The sequence below is a fragment of the Amyelois transitella genome, chromosome Z (assembly GCF_032362555.1).
Source record: "Amyelois transitella isolate CPQ chromosome Z, ilAmyTran1.1, whole genome shotgun sequence".
NCBI lineage: Eukaryota > Metazoa > Arthropoda > Insecta > Lepidoptera > Pyralidae > Amyelois > Amyelois transitella.
The window spans coordinates 4,709,392-4,729,209 of record NC_083535.1 but is presented as its reverse complement, the minus strand read 5'-3'; the positions used below and the strand labels follow the sequence as shown (position 1 = coordinate 4,729,209).

The 19,818-nt window shown below is 33.3% G+C and overlaps 2 protein-coding genes and 1 non-coding gene across 12 annotated transcripts in view; 2 read left to right on the top strand and 1 right to left on the bottom strand.

Annotated features, from left to right (window-relative positions):
• LOC106133912 (coiled-coil domain-containing protein AGAP005037) overlaps positions 1-4,949 on the bottom strand; it is a 144,118-nt gene extending 139,169 nt beyond the window's left edge. For 7 of the 10 annotated variants that reach the window (XM_060953570.1, XM_060953573.1, XM_060953576.1 and 4 more), the window contains exon 1: positions 4,682-4,949. The gene's annotated coding sequence lies outside the window, so the exon portion shown is untranslated. The remainder of the gene's footprint in view (positions 1-4,681) is intronic. The other 3 variants (XR_001228582.2, XR_001228583.2, XM_013333775.2) reach the window with 1 other exon arrangement.
• A 1,350-nt stretch (positions 4,950-6,299) lies between these two features.
• LOC106134066 (solute carrier family 35 member B1 homolog) lies at positions 6,300-14,863 on the top strand. The gene is made up of 7 exons (XM_013334020.2): positions 6,300-6,712; positions 7,024-7,146; positions 7,735-7,965; positions 8,291-8,352; positions 9,624-9,771; positions 10,632-10,767; positions 11,319-14,863. Exons 1-7 carry the CDS (start codon positions 6,521-6,523, stop codon positions 11,384-11,386), a joined length of 960 nt encoding a protein of 319 aa, XP_013189474.1. The 5' UTR covers positions 6,300-6,520; the 3' UTR covers positions 11,387-14,863.
• Trnam-cau (transfer RNA methionine (anticodon CAU)) lies at positions 10,389-10,461 on the top strand. The gene has a single exon. It is a non-coding gene; the product is annotated as a tRNA-Met (tRNA).
• Positions 14,864-19,818: the final 4,955 nt, after the last annotated feature.

Genomic DNA, 19,818 nt, shown 5'->3' with positions numbered 1-19,818 from the left:
GCTGGTATGGCGCTAGGTTATGCTTTTTCCGGAAAAATATATAATTTGTATAGGTCAATCAACACTATTCAATCCTTTAACTATTTTCACACATAATTCAGAGTGTATTATGTGTGTGGTTTGTCCGGCCTAACAAAAATCTAACAGACTTTTCCACTTTTTATATTTATTACTAGCTGTGCCCGCAACATTCGTCCGCGTGGAACAGTTAGTATGGGCATCATTGAAGCCCTCAAAAATGAATAATTTTCCCGTTTTTTTTTTTCACATTTTCCATTGTTTCTTTGCTCCTTATGGTTGTAATGTGATGTTATATAGCCTAAAGCCTTCCTCGATATATGGGCTATTTAACGCAAAAACGCAAAAACCAGTAGTTCCTGAGATTTGCGCAAATTCAATCAAACAAACAAACTAACTCTTCAGCTTTATAAAATTGGTATATATAAATATTCATGACAAAGCTACCATAAAGAAACCAAGCCGCCAACTTTTTCTTTTGTTGTCTGTAATGGTAACCTCGTGAATCTTGTGAAAAGGAAAGAAGGTGTGAAGTACAAAAATCCGTTCAGTAATTTTTGTCGTAAAAGAATAATAAACATACACACTTCTCTACATTTATAATATAAGTAGGATCGATCTTTTTTTTCATTACATCTAGCTTGGTACGTGGCTAAATGTAAATGTTTTGTAAGTTATCGTTACTGAAACTAGTATGTGCATGCAAGTTTCCTCACAGTATTTGTCGTACAATTAGAGACTAATTAACTGCAGAGTATTAAGTTGCTTGATTAGAATAGTCTGTTCAAGAGAATAATAAAACAACGCAAATATACTTTACATCATAGAGATAATGTCTCAAATGCTATGAATTTGAATTGTATTGTTTTTGTGTCTGTGCCTTGTACTAAATCTATATCTATCTAAAATTCTCGTACAGGTAGTAGGTATTATAAATATCAATGTGCAATAGATGCACATTGATATTTATAATACCTACTAACTACTCGTTCGCCGCGAACTTTGCATTAGAGGAGGTTCTCAATTCAACCGAATTTTGTTATGTATATTATTATCTGAATGTCTCCGGTTTTTATAATCCGATGTAAAAAAAAAACATTTTGCATTCAAAACAGTACTTTTGGTCCCGTAGAAATGGTAGCGGTTAAGGTCAGGTCATAAATGTGATAGATATTCCAGAGAACTGCTCGAAAATCTACCGAATAAGCTCTGTAGTTACAATTATATGCAAAGAATAGTGAACTTATTCCGAATACCATGGATGGTGCGAATCCTATTTCGCACTGTTTTTTTTTTTTAATTTTGTTTTGATGTCTGGGTAAAAGCTAGTTAGAAAAAAAACCTTCCCCAATGTTACACATCAGGAAGGACTTTTTAAAAATAATCTGGATTATCCAGAGTATTTGCGGTTAGCTTCAGTCAGGGCAATGTTGGATTTTCCTCAATCAATTATTTTCTTTTAATTACCATACTTTCCTCATTGTCAGTAACACGACAGTTTTAATGGTCAATGTCGGAGAGAATCACTGGAGTACAGGGAAAATTATTTTAAGGAAACATCACTTATAACCAATTTTAAAAATGGTAATGAAAGTGGCTATATTACATGGAATATATAAATCGGATATATTATTCCGATTTCTACGTACTTAAACTGCAGAAAACTGTTGTAATTTATTATCTAATATTATTATCAATTCACAAAGTTCCATGAACGGTAACTCGTGTTATCTGTACAAGGAATGTCTGTTTGTTTGCGTTGTTAACGGTTTTGCATGTCAATAAGCTTATGTCCGACAGATTAGATAAGAACGTAGTTAGTCAAAAATGGTGACCATGGAAGTAAGCTTATTAGTACTTAATGGATAAGGAAGTACTTGTTACTCCGCGTTTCGTTACTGAGATTGCTTTGACAAAATACCGACAAAAAAGATTTGTCTTTATCCAGTCGCTAAAATTGTAAACGATTGAGTCAAAAAATATTATTAGGTTCCAAACAAATACTTATTTTGACGTTTATTTATTCTCTCTCATCTTGATGTGTTCCTAGTTGCCTCCGGGATCCGCTGACAAGTTATTAACGATATAGATAATGACAAGGAATATGAGAGGCTATTATTTTAGAAAAATATTAAGGATTTTTGCAAACACAATAAAATAAAAATACCTAGATTCAATCATCCCAAGCCGCATTATATCCTTCCTCCGACCACAGAGAAATTTAATAACCAACGTCATGAATGTATCCTAACTATATTATAAGTAAATTACAAATATCACATGCTGTGCATACTGAACATATTATTGCAGCATGTGATATTTGTAGACGTGAAATATAAATACAAACGGTAAAATCGTGTCTTTTATACGGTTAAAAATTGCAGCCATGTCTGGTCGCGGTAACAAAATGCCTCACAGCATTTTGGGAAAAATTCAAAAACATTCCCTCTATTTTTTCACCAGCTGTGATTGGAATTCGTCGGACTGGTGATGTAGGGTTGCAATTTTTTAATATGGACATGTTTTACTTTGGAACAACTATGTGCTTTTCAAAACAACTTTTTAAGAAGTACACACTCCTACTTATAAATGCGAAAGTTTGTGAGGATGGATGTAAGTATGTATGCTTGTTACTCTTTGATCTTTAGTACTTACATGGATAGGATATTATTTGAAATAACACATGCGTACTTTTACTTCGAAATTACCACGCTAAGGAAGCAAAACCTAGTTTATAAAATAAGTTTGTAAGTATGAAATGGATTCGCATTTCCTAGGTACAGAATTATATAAATTTTTTTGAATGAAAAAATATGTATCGATGATCATAAGGCTTAACAAACGTAAAGATAAGAGAGAAATTTCAGTGGTAGCCTAGTCAATTAGCCTAGCAATTGTTTGACCTCGGCTAATTAACTATAGTCACACAATGTTTATTAAAATTGATTAAACGCTTTAGCTGTAAAAGCGTATTAATAGACTAACTATACTGTATAATATTAATATAGATCATGGAAATTACAGATACCTTGCTGTGGGCAAAAATTCGTCTATTTATTTTTTATTGTTCGATGTGCCTTAAGTAAAAAGCGATATGTTGTGCACCTCATTCGTATCGCTCCATTGCTGATAGCAATTCTGACATACTATACACAACAGGCATGGCCTTCATTCTAAAGTAGTGCATTACGTCATTTACACTGCTTACTTTACCAACATTAAAATCGTAATATACTTATAGGTTTACTACCAATACCAATCCATCTTCAATCCATATAACCAACTACGACACTACGTTATTCTCCTTAATGTGAAATAAATTAAATAAATCCATGCTGCACTTTTTGAGGAAATACCTAAGTGTATATTGAGTTATTGTGAGTTCGCGTAGATTCCAAGGGTACCTACATATAAGGTAGGTAATGTCGTAGCCTATTTGACATAGTGACCTATGTAGTTAAGAGAGAGATAAATTACTTCTTACTTATTATGCTAATTAGCTGTATCCAGCGACTTCGTCCACCATTAAACGAAAAAGAGTTGACCCTCTGAGGGGTGACGGAGATATTTTGTGTATTTAATAGTTTTTAAATTAGACTAGGATATCGACTTTTTGGCACAATATCTTTTAAGGACAGAAATGAGTCAGTAACAATTTTCTTACAAACCAGCTTTCGCGCGATGCTTCGCTCCCGCGGGAAATCCAAAAAAGTTGCATACCTATGTTACCTATTTCTGTGTACAAAATATTTTCGCCCGTAGTTGATTGGTAGATTCACTCGCTTCGTTTGCTCGGTCAAATACCGACACCGAGCTACCTAAACCATAATAATATTACCTACTAGGTATATAGAGCTGTAACAAACCGTACCTATGCGTATTTGTTACTACTGAATATCGGTTGCGCCTACTCATAGGATTACTCTACTTGTCTACTACATATATCTCATAGTTCTTCTTCTTCAAAGTCGTTTCATTCTTGGCAGAGTGGTCCTGGTCGTTAATCAGGAGCAGTCTAGTAGTAATAATAATTTGTCGTTCTTAGCGATTTTAGGCCTCGAAAATTCTGAGTAGATCTGTCACAGTTGTGATTCGGTAGTATAATCTAAACATTTTACAACATAAATGAACACAAAAAAGTCATGACTAGGTTATATGCCTATTTATTTAGTTTTAGCCAGGACACCCAGGTGAAATAGGTACCTACCTACTTTACAACCAAAAGTTTAAATAAGTTTTAAAGTAAATTGGAGTCCAACCAACAACAAAGATAAACTTAAGAAATAAATCATAACAAATGTAGTAGATAAATAGAATGTAATCACTACGTTGTAGTAGGTAGGCACTTATAGGTAGGTACCTACTTAAGAGTACTTACGTGTTTGTGTAAAACTAAATCGAGGCGGCAAGTTACAAAATAACATCCACAAAACAAAGAAACCCGTTGTATAGGGTTCAACCAACCACTTTTACCAAGAAAAATGAGTCATAACGATTTATAGCCCAGATTTAGGTTGAATTTCCCGCGATTCGGCAAACCATCTCAACTTAACCTTGATTAGAAACACTTAAGTTTTTAACGAATAATGTCACTTATAAAGCTAATTTAGAATAGAAATTATACATTTTTATAATCGAGGATATGAATAAACAATATACAAACCACAACTTTCGAGATTTTCTTTCTTCAAACTTCAAGTTGAGTTCTTGTAACTTTTGTGAAAAAATATTTACACCTTTTGTTTGTTGTATGCGATAGTTATTTTAAGTAAAACACATAATATGAAATGATAACACATACATCATAGTTGCATGTCCTATACGCGTAAAATAAAAGCATTAATAGAACCAAATAAAATAACCTAGAATGCTAAATAATCCCCAACACACACAACACAGTTTACTAAAAATTTTGTAACTTGACTTGTAGTTCTGACAATAGATAGAAGGCCATAAAAGCCCGTATTACGCATAATCCTTTTCGCCTATAAAATAGAGTTGAATATATTTGAAAGAATTTATGAACTGCAACATTCCGTTTTACGCATAAAGTCTTACGTAAGTTGTTTGTAGGTTTTAAAAAAAACATTCTAAAACAATAAAATTAGTCATCGCGCCATCTTTCGGAATGCAGGATTCTAGCTTGTCCGTATTATTATTCAGATTAAGAACAACCTTTGATTTTCTACTCGTCTTCTTTACCAGCTTTGCAACAAAACAATACAAGCCAAGCTATCACAGCTTGGTCAAAGCAGACGTAGATGCGCCATGCCGCCATCTTGTGTTGAGTAATGGGACTAATAAAAATAAATGAACTGAAAGCGAGCTAGAGCAAGCTTGTACTCGTTCGTACTCTATTCATGAGTAAAAATGTTCTACAGAGTCTCGGATCTTGCTCGGGCCGAGTGTGTACAATACACATTGGATAGTCTTGTCACTCTTATCTAAAGACGCCATCTACAATATGCAGGCAAATATAAGTAACAAATTTCATTTTGATATAACGAAACCAACATGGCTGCTGGTTTTCGGTTTTCATTGATTTTATAGCAACTTGCGAATTAAGTAAAGAAAAGAACGATTAACAAAATAAAAATATATTGGATGCTATTTATACAATACACTAACATAAAAAATAATCGATGGAAAAAGTGTGAAAAGTATCAAACAAAAACGCAACGAAATTCAGAGAAGACTCCGCGATTTAAAATTGCCGGGCGCTAGGTCTTCCATTAAGAGATAGGACCGTATTCTAGGGGCCGGACTTAAACAAATCTTAAACTTAACCTAATACCCGCTACAATATGTATCTATGTACTACATCCATAATAAACACCATACAACTCATCAGAAATATGTAATAGACGGCGCTACTAACTGTATTATATTGTGTTCTCATGTGCGTGCTTTCAATAATTGGCCATATACGCACGAGTGTGTCCGCTAGCCTCCAGTTATGTCTGCTGTGCAGACCAGTAGTTCGCCATTGCATTGTCCACATCTATTCGGTCGGCGGCGCCCAATAGATTAGCATTCAGGGAGCAGTGAATTCAAGTCCATAATATTCTTTTGACCAGTAGATTTTCTTAAAATTTACACAATCATCCAACTTATGTAGATATATATGTTTATTTTATGTGCAGTATATATTAAAAGTCATATTCATATTATTATTTCTTTTATTAGATTATATCTTTGCCTTCTTTTTACTTGACAATGACGGTTCACCTGACTTTGACGTTTCTAACTGTTGCTTTTGAGGTGCTTGACTGTGACTGCTTGCTTGCCGTGTTACTGTGCGTGCGTGTATAATCGAATACGTGTTGATTTAGTATTTGTCAATAGGTTCAAAACTTTTATTTTATTTATTTTATCATACGAGTTACGTGTCCATTGCTTTAATTACTGAGATACCGTTAGTAAGTGACCACATTCATGTGTAATAGGCAACATAATCCTGTCATAAATACTTTATAAATTAGATTTTAAAACGTAAACAAACATGTCTAGAGGCAAATCAGAATTCAAGTTTATATTTTACTCAGTTGCCATATTTTTCTGTTACTTCGTATTTGCTTTGTTACAAGAGAAAATAACCAGAGGAAAATATGGCCAGAATGATAAATTTACTTGCGCTTTGTCTCTTGTTTTCGTGCAGTGTTTGGTAAATTACATTTTCGCCCAAATTTTGATGGTACGTTTATTATACCTATATAATTGCACTATTAAATATTATTGAAAGTATTACTGATCTTGTCATTTAAACTTATCTACATTATTGAACCTGTCAAGAGAGCACTTTCCCTTTGCCAGCTTTTATCATACTCATTGTACTTTGCCAGCTTGTATCATACTCATTGTACTGGAAAACCTCCAAAGAAAAGAAAACTTCATTGTTCCGATTTAAAAGTGCTGAGAAACATCTAGAGTGTATATTGAAGTGAGGACTAATAATAATACAGGATTCCTTTAGCAAATATCTATTAAACAGTACTCTTGTTTCAGCTATCGTGGAAACATGACAAAGATACTACAAGGACTATATATTACTTCTCATCAGCTCTCACATATCTTTTGGCTATGGTTTGTTCCATAATGGCCCTGCAGTGGGTGAACTACCCAACACAAGTAAGCATTTATATTTACCATTTAACTTGGTGCAGAACACATTTATGTATGTATGTTAAGCCATAACTTTAAAACCATTTGTCTGATTGTTAATCTTTCTATAAGACTTTTAATTTCCTGGGCATGAAAATCGGTGAAGTACTTTTAGAAAGATTCACAATGTATTAAAAAATTTAAGTGTTCGCAAGGTCTTAGTTTAGCAAACAACTAGAACTACAATTAATTTAAAGTTCTCATTGATCCCAGACTTTGATTCGCCTATCAGCTTCAAGTCCTAAAGACCCTTATCCGTCCTATATATCTTTCCTGTGTGACCTCTCTTTTCATTCTCATTCATATCAGTATGGTCCAAAGGTTCGACTGGTAGTGAATGCCTTGTGACATTAGGTCCACCTGTTGTACATTTTACATGCATGAAGTGTAAATAAATAACTACTACTTGTAACTCTTAACTGCAAGTATTCAGATATTTTGCTGTTTGTTTAGGTTACCTCTATTTTGATGTCTTAATTGACTGGCTGAAAAGGTGAAACGATGGAACAAACTGATTCAATTCCCGTATGTTAATTTTATATGATATATTTTCAGGTTGTTGGAAAAGCAGCCAAGCCAATCCCAGTCATGGTCCTTGGAGTCTTGATAGGTCACAAAGTATATCCTCTTAAGAAGTACTTATTCATACTACTGATAGTTATTGGTATAGTTCTTTTCATGTTCAAAGACCAGACAAGGAAGACTGAGGATTCCCAGGGTTTTGGCATTGGAGAAATTCTGTTGCTTTTGTCCTTGACTATGGATGGTTTGACTGGAGCTGTGCAGGTAAAGTTTATTCATTGTCTTACATTATATGTACTAATATTATATAAAGGAACTGAAATTAACTACAGTTTATTTTAAATGGCCACTGGAGTGCCGTATGGAGTTTTGGCAATTACATATGACATGAACAACTGTATAATATGCAGTAAAGTCCATTAAATGAATAAACATACAATTGTGAGAAACATTTATTGTGTAAATAAAAATATCACAAGTATACTGCAAAAGCCAATTAATGTCCTGTGGTTTTCCATTTATTATTTGTAATAAATTATCTATTTTTATAGAAATAAAGAATTTTCAAAACAAATACAATTTATTTCAGGAACGAATCAAGGCTGAATCGTCGCCAACCGCATATTCCATGATGTTGAACACAAATGGGTGGTAAGATATTAATTGAAGATTGAAGATAAATGTATTTTTCATCAATCACCTTAATTTTTCTACAAATACATAATATAATCATGTCCATCAACATTCTCGAAATTCTGAAATGCCACGTTAAGCTTATCTCAATATTAAATTACTAGAGGCCGCCCGCGACTTCGTCCGCATGGAAACCCTATCAATCCCGCGGGAACTCTGGGATAAAAAGTAGCCTATGTGTTATTCTGGGTCTTCAGCTACCTACATACCAAATTTCATGGTAATCGGTTCAGTAGTTTTTGCGTGAAAGAGTAACAAACATCCATACAAACTTTCGCCTTTATAATAGTAGTAGGATTAAAAAAAAATTGTGATCACTTTTCTTTACGTTTGCTCGATTCATTGCTTCTAAATTTTTAATAGTGTTCTTATTCACTTGCTATTCAGTTTTAAGCAAAGCGAGATAACATTTATGATAGTTTGCAGTAATTATAAATATACAAAATATATGTATAATTACTATATACTATAGATGTTTTTAGTTAGAAATCAACATTACATTCCCCTTTTTGCAAATGCCAGCGATATTATTGTTTTTTAAAATCGAACGAATTGTATTGACTTGAAAAAAATCTACAACAAATCCTAATGCCAATCAAGTTTTTTATCTTTCTGTGTTCAAATAAGTCACCTATTCAATTTTTTATATTTTTCCGAGTTCAGAGGATTTAAAATAAGCTAAGCCAATATGCGAATTTTTGTTTATGTATATTGATTACTCAAACTGAAGTTACGGCATATGTCAGTATTTATGTTTGCGAAAATAAAATTGTAATTTCATAATGTTTTGTGAACCGTGAAACCCCACTTATAAATTACGCGAAATGAAATTATCTTGTTGAGCTTACGCGAGAAGATTTATTATGCTTTGTGAGCATTTTTTAAGTTGAAATTAAATATTAGTTTATTTTCCACACTATTAATAAAGAGAAAAGATTTGTATTTTTGTAACGAATAAACTGATTTTTACTAAATTTGGCAAAGATATTATATAGACCTACGGGAGTGACATAGACATATGCTATTTTTTCTGGAATTTCCCAAAATCTAGTTTTTGTTTGTTTGTAAACTCTTTATTGCATTTAAAAAGAGATATAACAAATTACAAAACAGTGATTAGATTTAGGAGAATATAGGTTCAATGGCGGACTTTGAATAAATAGATATATATTTTTTTAATAAATGTGTATATTATTAAAAATATATTAATTTGTTAATCGTATTTACAGGTCTACAATAATTTCCGGCGTGGGCGTGTTGCTGAGTGGTGAAATTTTCAAGTTCATCTCATTCGTATCTCTTTACCCTGAGATTCTGTTGTACCTCATTGCCTTTGCACTCACCGGAGCCTTAGGACAGCTCTTCATATTCTTTATGGTATTACCTAATTAAAAAATATATACAATTACATTAAATAATAGCATACTTTTTAAATTTACAAAATTTAAATATAAATACATACATACATACTATGATCACGTCTATATCCCTTGCGGGGTAGACAGAGCCAACAGTCTTGAAAAGATTGAATGGCCACGTTCAGCTATTTGGCTTAATGATAGAACCGAGATTCAAATAGTGACAGGTTGCTAGCCCATCGCCTAAAAGAGGAATCCTAAGTTTATAAGCCTATCCCTTAGTCGCCTTTTACGACATCCATGGGAAAGAGATGGAGTGGTCCTATTCTTTTTTGTAATAGTGCCGGGAACCACACGGCACAAATATAAATACAAAACAAAAAAAAATATTCAGGCAAATTGATAACCTCCTACTTTTTTGGAGTCGGTTAAATTTTTTATAATGACTTGACAGGGTCATGTAAAAACTATTGAACAGATTTGTGTGAAACTTTGTTGTAATATAGCTTAAACGTTGGTATAACATAATAAGTTAAAATTTATAGAGATTTAAGACAGAAGAAATCCTAGACAATATTTATTAATATTTTGATCCAAACTGGGAAACAGGAACTAATTTTAGCATTGCTTTTCATAGCCTCGGTAGCGCAGTAGGCAGCGCGTAAGTCTCATAATCTTAAGGTCGTGAGTTCGATCCTCACCCGGGGCATATCTTTTTTTTTCTTTATATATACTGGGTATATTTATGATATTTTAAAAGTAGTTTTTAAACAGTTTTCTAGTTTAAGTTTAAGTAAAGAGTAATATGTACTTGTACTCATCTTATTTCTGTTTTTTTTTCAAATACTTCATATCGAAGCTTTCGTCTTTTTTTTGTAGGTATCGGAGTTTGGCCCGCTCCCTTGCTCGGTGGTTACGACAACCAGGAAGTTTTTCACCGTTCTCGCATCAGTGATATTTTTCGGCAACGTTCTTATTCCGAGGCAGTGGATTGGTGCTGTTTTAGTTTTTACAGGTTGGTATTGACATTCAAATTCCAATTTTTTAAGAATACATGACAATATAATTTTTTTATTACACATACAAATAAAAAGAAAGTTTTCGTATAACATCGGCCTTCTTAGTACTACTGCTAACATACCCCTCTGTTTCATAGTTTCATTTTAATTGGAAAAATTAGAGATGTTTAAATAAATCGATGACCTGTCAAGTTTCATGAATAACAAAATATAAGAAATTCCTTAAATTAAACTTATTGTTGAAGCGTTCTTAAGAATCCACTCCAAAAATATTCTCCCGAGGATGTCGTAAAAGGTGACTAAGACTATGCTAATAAAGGGATTCTTATTGTAGGCGATGGGTTAGCAACCTGTCACTATTTATACATTAGAGATTTAGTTTTACATACAGCTGTATAGCTTAGTGATGGAATTGAGATTCAAGATTGAGGAACGTGACCTTTAAATATTTTCAAGACTGTTTGCTCTCTCTACCCCGCAAGGATTATAGACGTGACTATATGTATGTATGTATGTTAAATAAAAAAATTTCCTTTGTTTTTTCCAGGACTGTTCCTAGACATATTCTACAGTAAAGGAAAGAAGAGCCCGGCGAAACGCGCGGCTCAGAAATGATGGCCGTCGAAAACCAAGACACAAATGTAATAAAAATGCAGTCACGAAAATTATGAACATTTATATAAATAAATATTAAATGATAGCGCCATATGGCCTTAAGTTCATCTGTTGAATGTTTAAAATAGTTATTTGGAAACGTTAAGATACCTGCAAATGTCTACAACAAATTTTCTGTTGAAAAGTATATATGTACTTTTTTAGGTCTTCTTCATCCTCTTGGCGTTAGTCTACATTCTCACCTATATAGATGAGCCCGGGGGGACTTTTGCAAGTACATAATGTTCGTGACTGGACTGAAAATTATTCAAATTTTATGTAATTTAGTAACTAACAACGCCACATAAATGTGAAAAATTAGTTCGATAAACTGATTATTATATGTGGATATAATATACATAAATATACGATCACGCCTGTTGCTCGTAGGTGTAGGCAGAGATTACATCTTTTCACTTGCCACAATCCCTTCATAAATACTTCTTTAGGTTCATTTATAGGTCATATATTTTCATGCAGGCTCGTTAACTTAGAGTATTCTTGACCTGACCAGTACAATTTTTAAGTGGATCAATATGATTTATACGTAATATTTGAAAAATAAAAAAAAATGTGAAAATGAAATAGTGAAAATAAATTAAATAAACTGCTGCTTATACGTCTCTGCCTATCACGTGATGGCTTTTGTTACGGTTTTTCACTAACATCGATACAATTCCTTCCAAAATGTATTTATTATGCAGTCTTCCGTGGAGAAATATAATACAACCCTCTCTGTTCAAAACAAAACCAAAGAAACATGAGAAACTACGTCCAGTTTCTGTGGAAGTGACAGTACCCATGTGGAGCTTGGCGGGCGCCAGTGTTACCAACTACTAGAAAAGCCACGACGATACAAATTATTTATTTAAGAGGAACTCTATATAAGTAGGTATACTTATGACATAATTATATCGCTAAAAGAGAAGTCATTACATTCAATAATAACTACGTCGTTAAAGTTTTGACTTTTCAAACATGGTGATATGTCCATAAAACCCATTGAAAGAGAATGAAGATAAAGCATGCACCACATCCTTTTCTTAAAAAATGCAAATCGTGCCACAGACGAAATAAGAAGAATCCCAAGCCTAAAGCGATAAATAATTAATAATTCATGACATTTTTCTGTGTGTGTGTGCAATAATGCTGTAGATATATTTTTATATACATAATTTTGTGAAAAAAATGCAACATGGCATGAGTCAGTCTTTTGACAAACTATTTATACTTATTAATTTTTTTTTATGTATTTAATACTTTTAAGAAAAAGTAAGACCATTCCATAGTCTTGTAAGATTCATTTAAGTAAGTGTATCTTATTATTTTAATGAAAAGAGCTTGTAATGCACAAAATAATTGAGGTACAAATTTACCTCTCTTAACTACGTTATTTAGAATACATTACTTTCTTCCTTTATGTGAAAATTTGAGTACTATTTTTGTTATTTATTTGTACCTAGTTTTATTTTCACTTTCCGAATGCATTATGAAACTTTAAGGTTAACAAATATTTCTTTAAAATTTAGTTTTTATCAATGTTGTAAAATTCATCTTATTGAGCTATATCTACATATTTATTTATACTTTTTTCAACTCAATACTACGGTAAATTGTTTTTGAATAGGCTAGTTGACTCATAATTAATTTATTTCATGAATATTTCCTATTGCATTTAGCTTAAGGAATCAAAGTATAGCAATTTTAATAATTAAAATCGCGAGATTCATCAAAGCACATAAAGCGGACAGCATTATCGTTATTTTTGAAAAATATGATTATAAATGAATTTTTGAGACTTCGTCATTCTTCTTCGTTTTATTTATATTTCGTCAAAATAACAAATATAAATTATTTAGGACTAGCTTAAAAGAGTCAACGAGCCTATTCCATTTTCTCTTAACTCTTTGTTCATTATGAACTGAATTGACAGTTATGTAACTTTTGCATAATAAAGCCACTAAAAAAGTAAAATCAACAAGCATTTTATCTGTCACTTTAGTGAGATATACTTTTGAAGACAAATGCTGTGCGTACCTTGCATGACGCAGGATTAATGATCCTTCCTGAAAGAACTCCAGATAGAAAAATATCTAGGCTTCTGATCCTCTACTTTCTAACTACTTTCACTGATCACTGAATGAAGAAGACTATTGTGTAACTGAATAGGACAACATAAACTAATGTATGCAGTAATAGTCATGAAATAAAAGGTGTTTTTTCCCTAAGGTCAAATGCAATAAATGTGTTAGGTTCCGTGGAAGCCCCGAAGGGTCACAGACGGGAGTCACTTCGTGTTGTATATGATTCAAAAACTTTTTGTCTGTCTGTCTATATTTTCAGGCATCTCGTGAAAACTAACGGTTCAATTTCGATGAAACTTGGTATAATTATACCTTATTATCCTGGGCATAAAATGGGTTTTACTTTTTATCCTAGAAAAATACGTAGAAAAAAAATAAATCAAAATTTTTCAGTTTTATCCATAGACGTTGTTCTGTAGAACCGCGAACACACATTGCGTTACCCGAAGTGGATTCAGCACTCTAATAAGATGTCATTGTCAGATTTACTCAAAATGGAGAAATAAGCAATCCACGCGAAGACCGACATCCGCACGGACGGAGTCGCCAAAGCCAAAAAACATAACTAGGTAGTGTCAATGGCGACTTTTTAGCTAGTACTCTTCTTTTGTTTTTGGTCGTAATGCGCTAAAACTTTTATTCGTTCATTTGAATAGTTGAATATTGCATTGAAAGCGGGCAGACGGCGACGCTTTGCAGAATTCTATGTAATATTACTGCCCTCGCGTCAGTGACTCTCAAAGTCAGCACTAACAAAGGGATGGAGACATCAATTCTAGTCCAGATTTATCATTAAATTCAATTTACCTATTGTCCTCTTGACCTGACATTTCCCCAGGATTATTAGATACAAGGACTAGAGACGTTCGCAGTTCTAGTTATGCATTCGATACAGTGTGGTACTGTTTACGCAGGCGGATACAAATAATGGTTACTACTACAGACTTCTACTTATAGTCTTAGTTGTAGGAAAGATACAAGGCATACAATTGTAATAAAATACCTGTGCCAGGGCGCTCTGCAGCCCTTTCATAACATATAGTTCACTAAAATATCACTAGATGGCGCTAGTAGTAGATAAACTTGTTAATTCTACGAGATTGGGGTACATTATGAAGTACTTTGTTTTTTTGGTTGCCTATTTCATAGATCGGAAATATATACCGCCGTAAGTGTTAACCTTTGACGCTTACGAGTATGAGCGCCGATATTGATCTATAATATAAAAAGTCCTGCAAAGGCCAACACCGTAATTTTTGGCCGGACAGGCAACCGAAAAGCTTGACTGTATATTTAGTTTGTCGCCAAATCATTTTTTTTATTTATTATGAAATGAAATTTAAAAAAACAGTATATTTAAAGTGGTTTTTTTACAATTTTTATTTTTGTAAGTATATTAATTTTTAAATTTAATTTAATTATAGCAGAGCGATTGTCGCTTATTTACTACATACCTGGTCTTTTATTATTTTCCGATCGACAGGATGACTGAATGAATGATAGTGATGAAAACCCTTTGAAGTAAGTAAGTACTATTAAGTTGCATTGTTATTAAAAACAATGACTTGCCTTTAGATATTAATTAATTAAGAATTTGAGATATGTAAAGTTTGAGTATGTTAGCAAGAAATGCCACTAAGGTGTTCTCCTTAACCATTTTTTAATCATCATAGCCATGTGGTTCCCGGCACTAAAATAAAAAAGACTAGGACCAGTCCACCTCTTTCCCATGGATGCCGTATATACTATATATATATATTTTATATATTATATGTATTATATGCTTATAAATTTGTGATTATTCTTTAAGGCAATGGGCTCGCAACTATTTAAATCTTAATTGTTTCATAAAGCCAAACAGCTGAACGTGGCCTATCAGTTTCTTTTCCGGCTGACTTAATTAAACTTTAATTTCGTTTTATTTGATTTTCGTGGAAATGCTGTGTAAATCGACACTGCTATCGAATGTTGTTTGTTTGGATGTATCCGTGTGTTATTCTCCAATATTTCCCGGTCCACATTAAATAAAAACAAACATTTTTAATTTGTTTAAATGCAGTCGAGAGCATGTTGGGATAAGATTCGTTATTACATTTCATGTGCCGCTGTTGAGTCATAATCATAAATTATGAAATATTTTTTGTAATTATTTTTTACGTATATAAAGAATAATAACATAACATAACGCCTCTTTCCCGGAGGGGTAGGCAGAGACTACCTCTTTCCACTTGCCACGATCTCTGCATACTTCCTTCGTTTTATCCACATTCATAACTCTCTTCATACAAGCTCGGCGGTTTCGGGTACTTTTGACCTGACCCTTTACCAGGAAGAAAGAAAGAATAATATTTTATATTAAGTTATAAATAAATAGATTTAACTATATAATAAGTTATAAATAATTAGACTTATCTGATTCGATGTAAGTAGGTATTTAAAATTTTAATAAATGTGATTTAAACTTATTATAAATACATAATTATTGCATTCTTGCATTTTAGAGGCCCGCTAATGGAAGCACAAACCAAATCATAAGCAACCTAGATACTAAGGATATGACTTACTTCTTCGCGCCGCCCAACCATTCGTATATTATTATACCTACTTACAAGTTTTGGCTAATTTGCAAATTTTTTAAATTGGAACATGATATTTTGCAAAAATAAAATAGAGTAGGTAGTTGTATACATTAAAATTTACATAGATAAGTATAATTTTTATTACATTTCTAAATCACTTTGGTGTTGCCTGTTAATTAATATTAAAATAAAAAAGGATCCAAAGTTTTAAATCAAAAGACATTTTGAAACGAAACTTTAGTTTTATAATTGGGGTTGTTAGTTTGTTTCACTTCGCTATTTCATTTATACTTTTGATGTTTACTATAAATTCAGCTAAAATAGCTGCCAATTATCCAAAAGTAGTAGCGATAGTAGTTCGATCGATCTTATCACTTCCAGCAAAATATTCAACATGTTCAAAATATACAAACACCTCGGATGGTATAAACTAGGTTAGGTTCAATCGAGTACTAACCCTGATAGTAGTAACGACTTTGAGTCAGCATGGCTGGGCTTCGACACGATATTCCTAAAATTGTGGACGACATTCTGAGGCTTCTGGCCAAAATCGATCACTCGAAATCAATCTGATGACGCAAGCTACAATCTGGTCACTGATTACATTATACATGATATCAATGTTAGGCACATGACGCCTCTTTTCCGGCGGAAAAGGCGGAGACAACAAACTTTCAGTTGCCACGATCTCCATATTTGACCTTCTTTTGCTTCATCCGATTCTCTAAAAGAAAAATCCCTTCAATTCAGCAAAAGAGGTACTTACAAATCAATGCAGGGCTCAAATAAAGTAAATTCGTGTGATCTTTTTTTAAATTTACCGGAAATTAGCGTACGAAAATTTAAATTATCTACCTTACTTAAATTGTAAAAAAAGAAAAACTAAAATCTAAATTCATATTTCATAAAGCTAGCTAAAACCACGATCGAGGAGTGACTAAATCAGTCATACGAAAAACGAAGACTCCTGTCTGAGCTCTGGGACTTTGTCAATTAGAAAACCATATTGAGCTTGGACTTTGTTGCGCTTAATTAAATATTATCTATTGGTCGAAATGCAAACGCATAAAATTTGCATGTCAACTCAATCCCACTAAATTCACGACGATGCTGCTCGATATAGCCCCTTCGTTATTTGATTATTTTGTAATGATCCTATGCCCAGCGACCGAAAATAACTCGCATTGCCCCCGGTTTGCCCTCGCTTTTAACGCAATCAAAGTGCAGCGCGTGACACTTGACCAACATAATTACGTTTATAGTCACCATGATATATTCTCTCAAATAATTTTGTAAAATTGTTTAAATAGGGTATTTTTTTGGTGTCCTGTTTGAACATACTGCGGTACCATGCAATTACTAATAAGTAAGTAGCTACTCTTCTCGCGCAGATTGTGAAACTCAAAAAATGGAAAGGCTTAAAAGCTCCGATTTCTTTTTTTGGGCGATGAGTTATGCTATTTCCCCGGACTGCCCCGGAGGCCAGGAAAGGAATTACCTTTTTAGCACTAATTGAATTTCAAATCCATCTTCTAGGCCATCTAGCTAAATATGGCCTTCGAGTCTTAATATTTTCCCACAGTCTTCTGATTTTTTAAGTGACAATGGAGCAGTTAAGTATATTCGTTAGGGATAATCTCTTGCCTTCCTATTGAATCATCTGAGCACATGAGATCCAGTAAGGGGCAAGGGAAGACAAGAAAAGTACTAGCAAATAGTGCAATAAATAATTCTCAACCTCGATAAGTTTGGTGATTTCCTCGCAGGCGGAGGCTCTATAAAATAGGTCGACCTTATTTCATAGAGCTTCCGCAAGCGAGGAAATCACACAACCTTATATATTTAATATTTTCATCAGTAATCCCTGAACTATGTTAATTAACAAATTTTTTACGATGTCTCTAGTATCATTTGCATGCTGCTTTATGCGTACCCCGAGGTCTGAACCCAACACCGGAGAGTGCACCGGGAACACGATATGATGGCAGAGAGAGATAGAAAAAGGGGAGGTTCGTCCAAGTAATAACGAGGCCGAGGGGGCGTTGGGGCCGGGCGTGTCAACCCACGCTGATTATATTATCACCACCGGTTTATAATACCTACACCGCTGCGGCACTGGCATCGATTAGCTGCAGCGAGATTATAAACGTATTAATAAATGAAAAATATTATTTCACATCACCACATTTAATTGGTAAACGCGTACTCGAATTTCAAATTTTTGAATTTATGTATCAATTAATTCAGGCATACCTACCTACAGCAACGCATTTATTATTAAATTAAATTATAGGCATCGAACATTTTGCGTCCGCAACTCCGCTCATATACTAAAATACCCGATTTTTCCGTTTTCGTAAGAATCACCAAAATGTGGCCTATATTATTAGTTTTTACTCCATTCTCAAGTTTACAATTGTATAAAAATCAACTTAGTGGTTAATTCATGTTTGAAATCTCATAAACACAGTTACTTTCGTATTTATAATACCTATATCCGTATTTGTTGGGATACACATTGCTTGCCGAGCCTCGGTGGCTGAATCTTTCAATTTCAGGTTATTAAGAATTAGTTTAATTGTATATAAAATTACTTAATCAATCATTTCAAAATATATTACATGCCTACATTCATTCATTCAATAATTCATATAATCACGCCTATATCCCTTGCGGGGTTGACAGAGCCAGCAGTCTTGAAAGGCTGACAGGCCACGTTCAAATGTTATAGACTAAATAGTGACACGTTGCTAGCCCATCGTCTACAAGAAGAACCCCAAGTTTATTAACTTATCCCGTAGTCTTTCCCTTGGTGTAAGTACCTACTCATTCTAATACGTTTAGCGGCTTTGAGTGCAACCTGAAACGTGAGTCTGTTTTGTAACGACAGATATATTAAATAATAAATTTAAAAAAAATACGGATATTAGTGCAGCTGTTTTCAAAATAATTTAGAAAAATATCTTACCGAATTTCGTGTGTTAAAATTAAGGTAAAAAGTAAATAAGTCATTATTGTCATTAATGCTGCCAGCCTTCTGGGTTTCTCGAAGAGGGGTTAAGCTTTACAGTAATCACTGCGAAACATTAAATTTCACTTTATATATTGTTTTATAATTTATAAATAAGCTATTTAGAACTATGTAGATTCCTATTTTGAGTATAAATAATCTGTTGTAATATGTTATTGAAAAAAAATTTAGAAGTGTATTAAATATAAAATTAAATAACATATCACATTAAAAAGCGAAAATTAAAAAAAAATAGGTCATTCATGCTTATAGTGTCCTATTTTCCGCTGTCAGTCAGAGAATACGTAAGTCACAAAAATAGGTCACAAGCGTGATGATGATTTATAGATCGGTTCGCATATTCCAGCGTCAGTGGTCAGTTTCACGCAAATGCCAGGGGTGATATATAAAGTGACCTTGGCAGTGGGAGAAGCGGGCGGCGACTGCGTTTCGCTCACACTCCACAGGTGACGGCCTCGCGAGCTGCATCGCGGCTTCTCCTCTTACTTTAAGTGACCAAAAGTGTGCGTGTTTACTTACTTTTAGTATTTATAAAGACTTCACCCCCGTTAACAGATATTTTCCGCGAATTTTTCCCCGCGTATTTTTCCTCATTAAATGTGAAGGACGCGTCGCGTTCCACTTTCAAAAAATTAAAAGATATACTTGGACGTTTAATAAATATATATATATTTTTTTATTTTACTTTCCTTCTTTTGT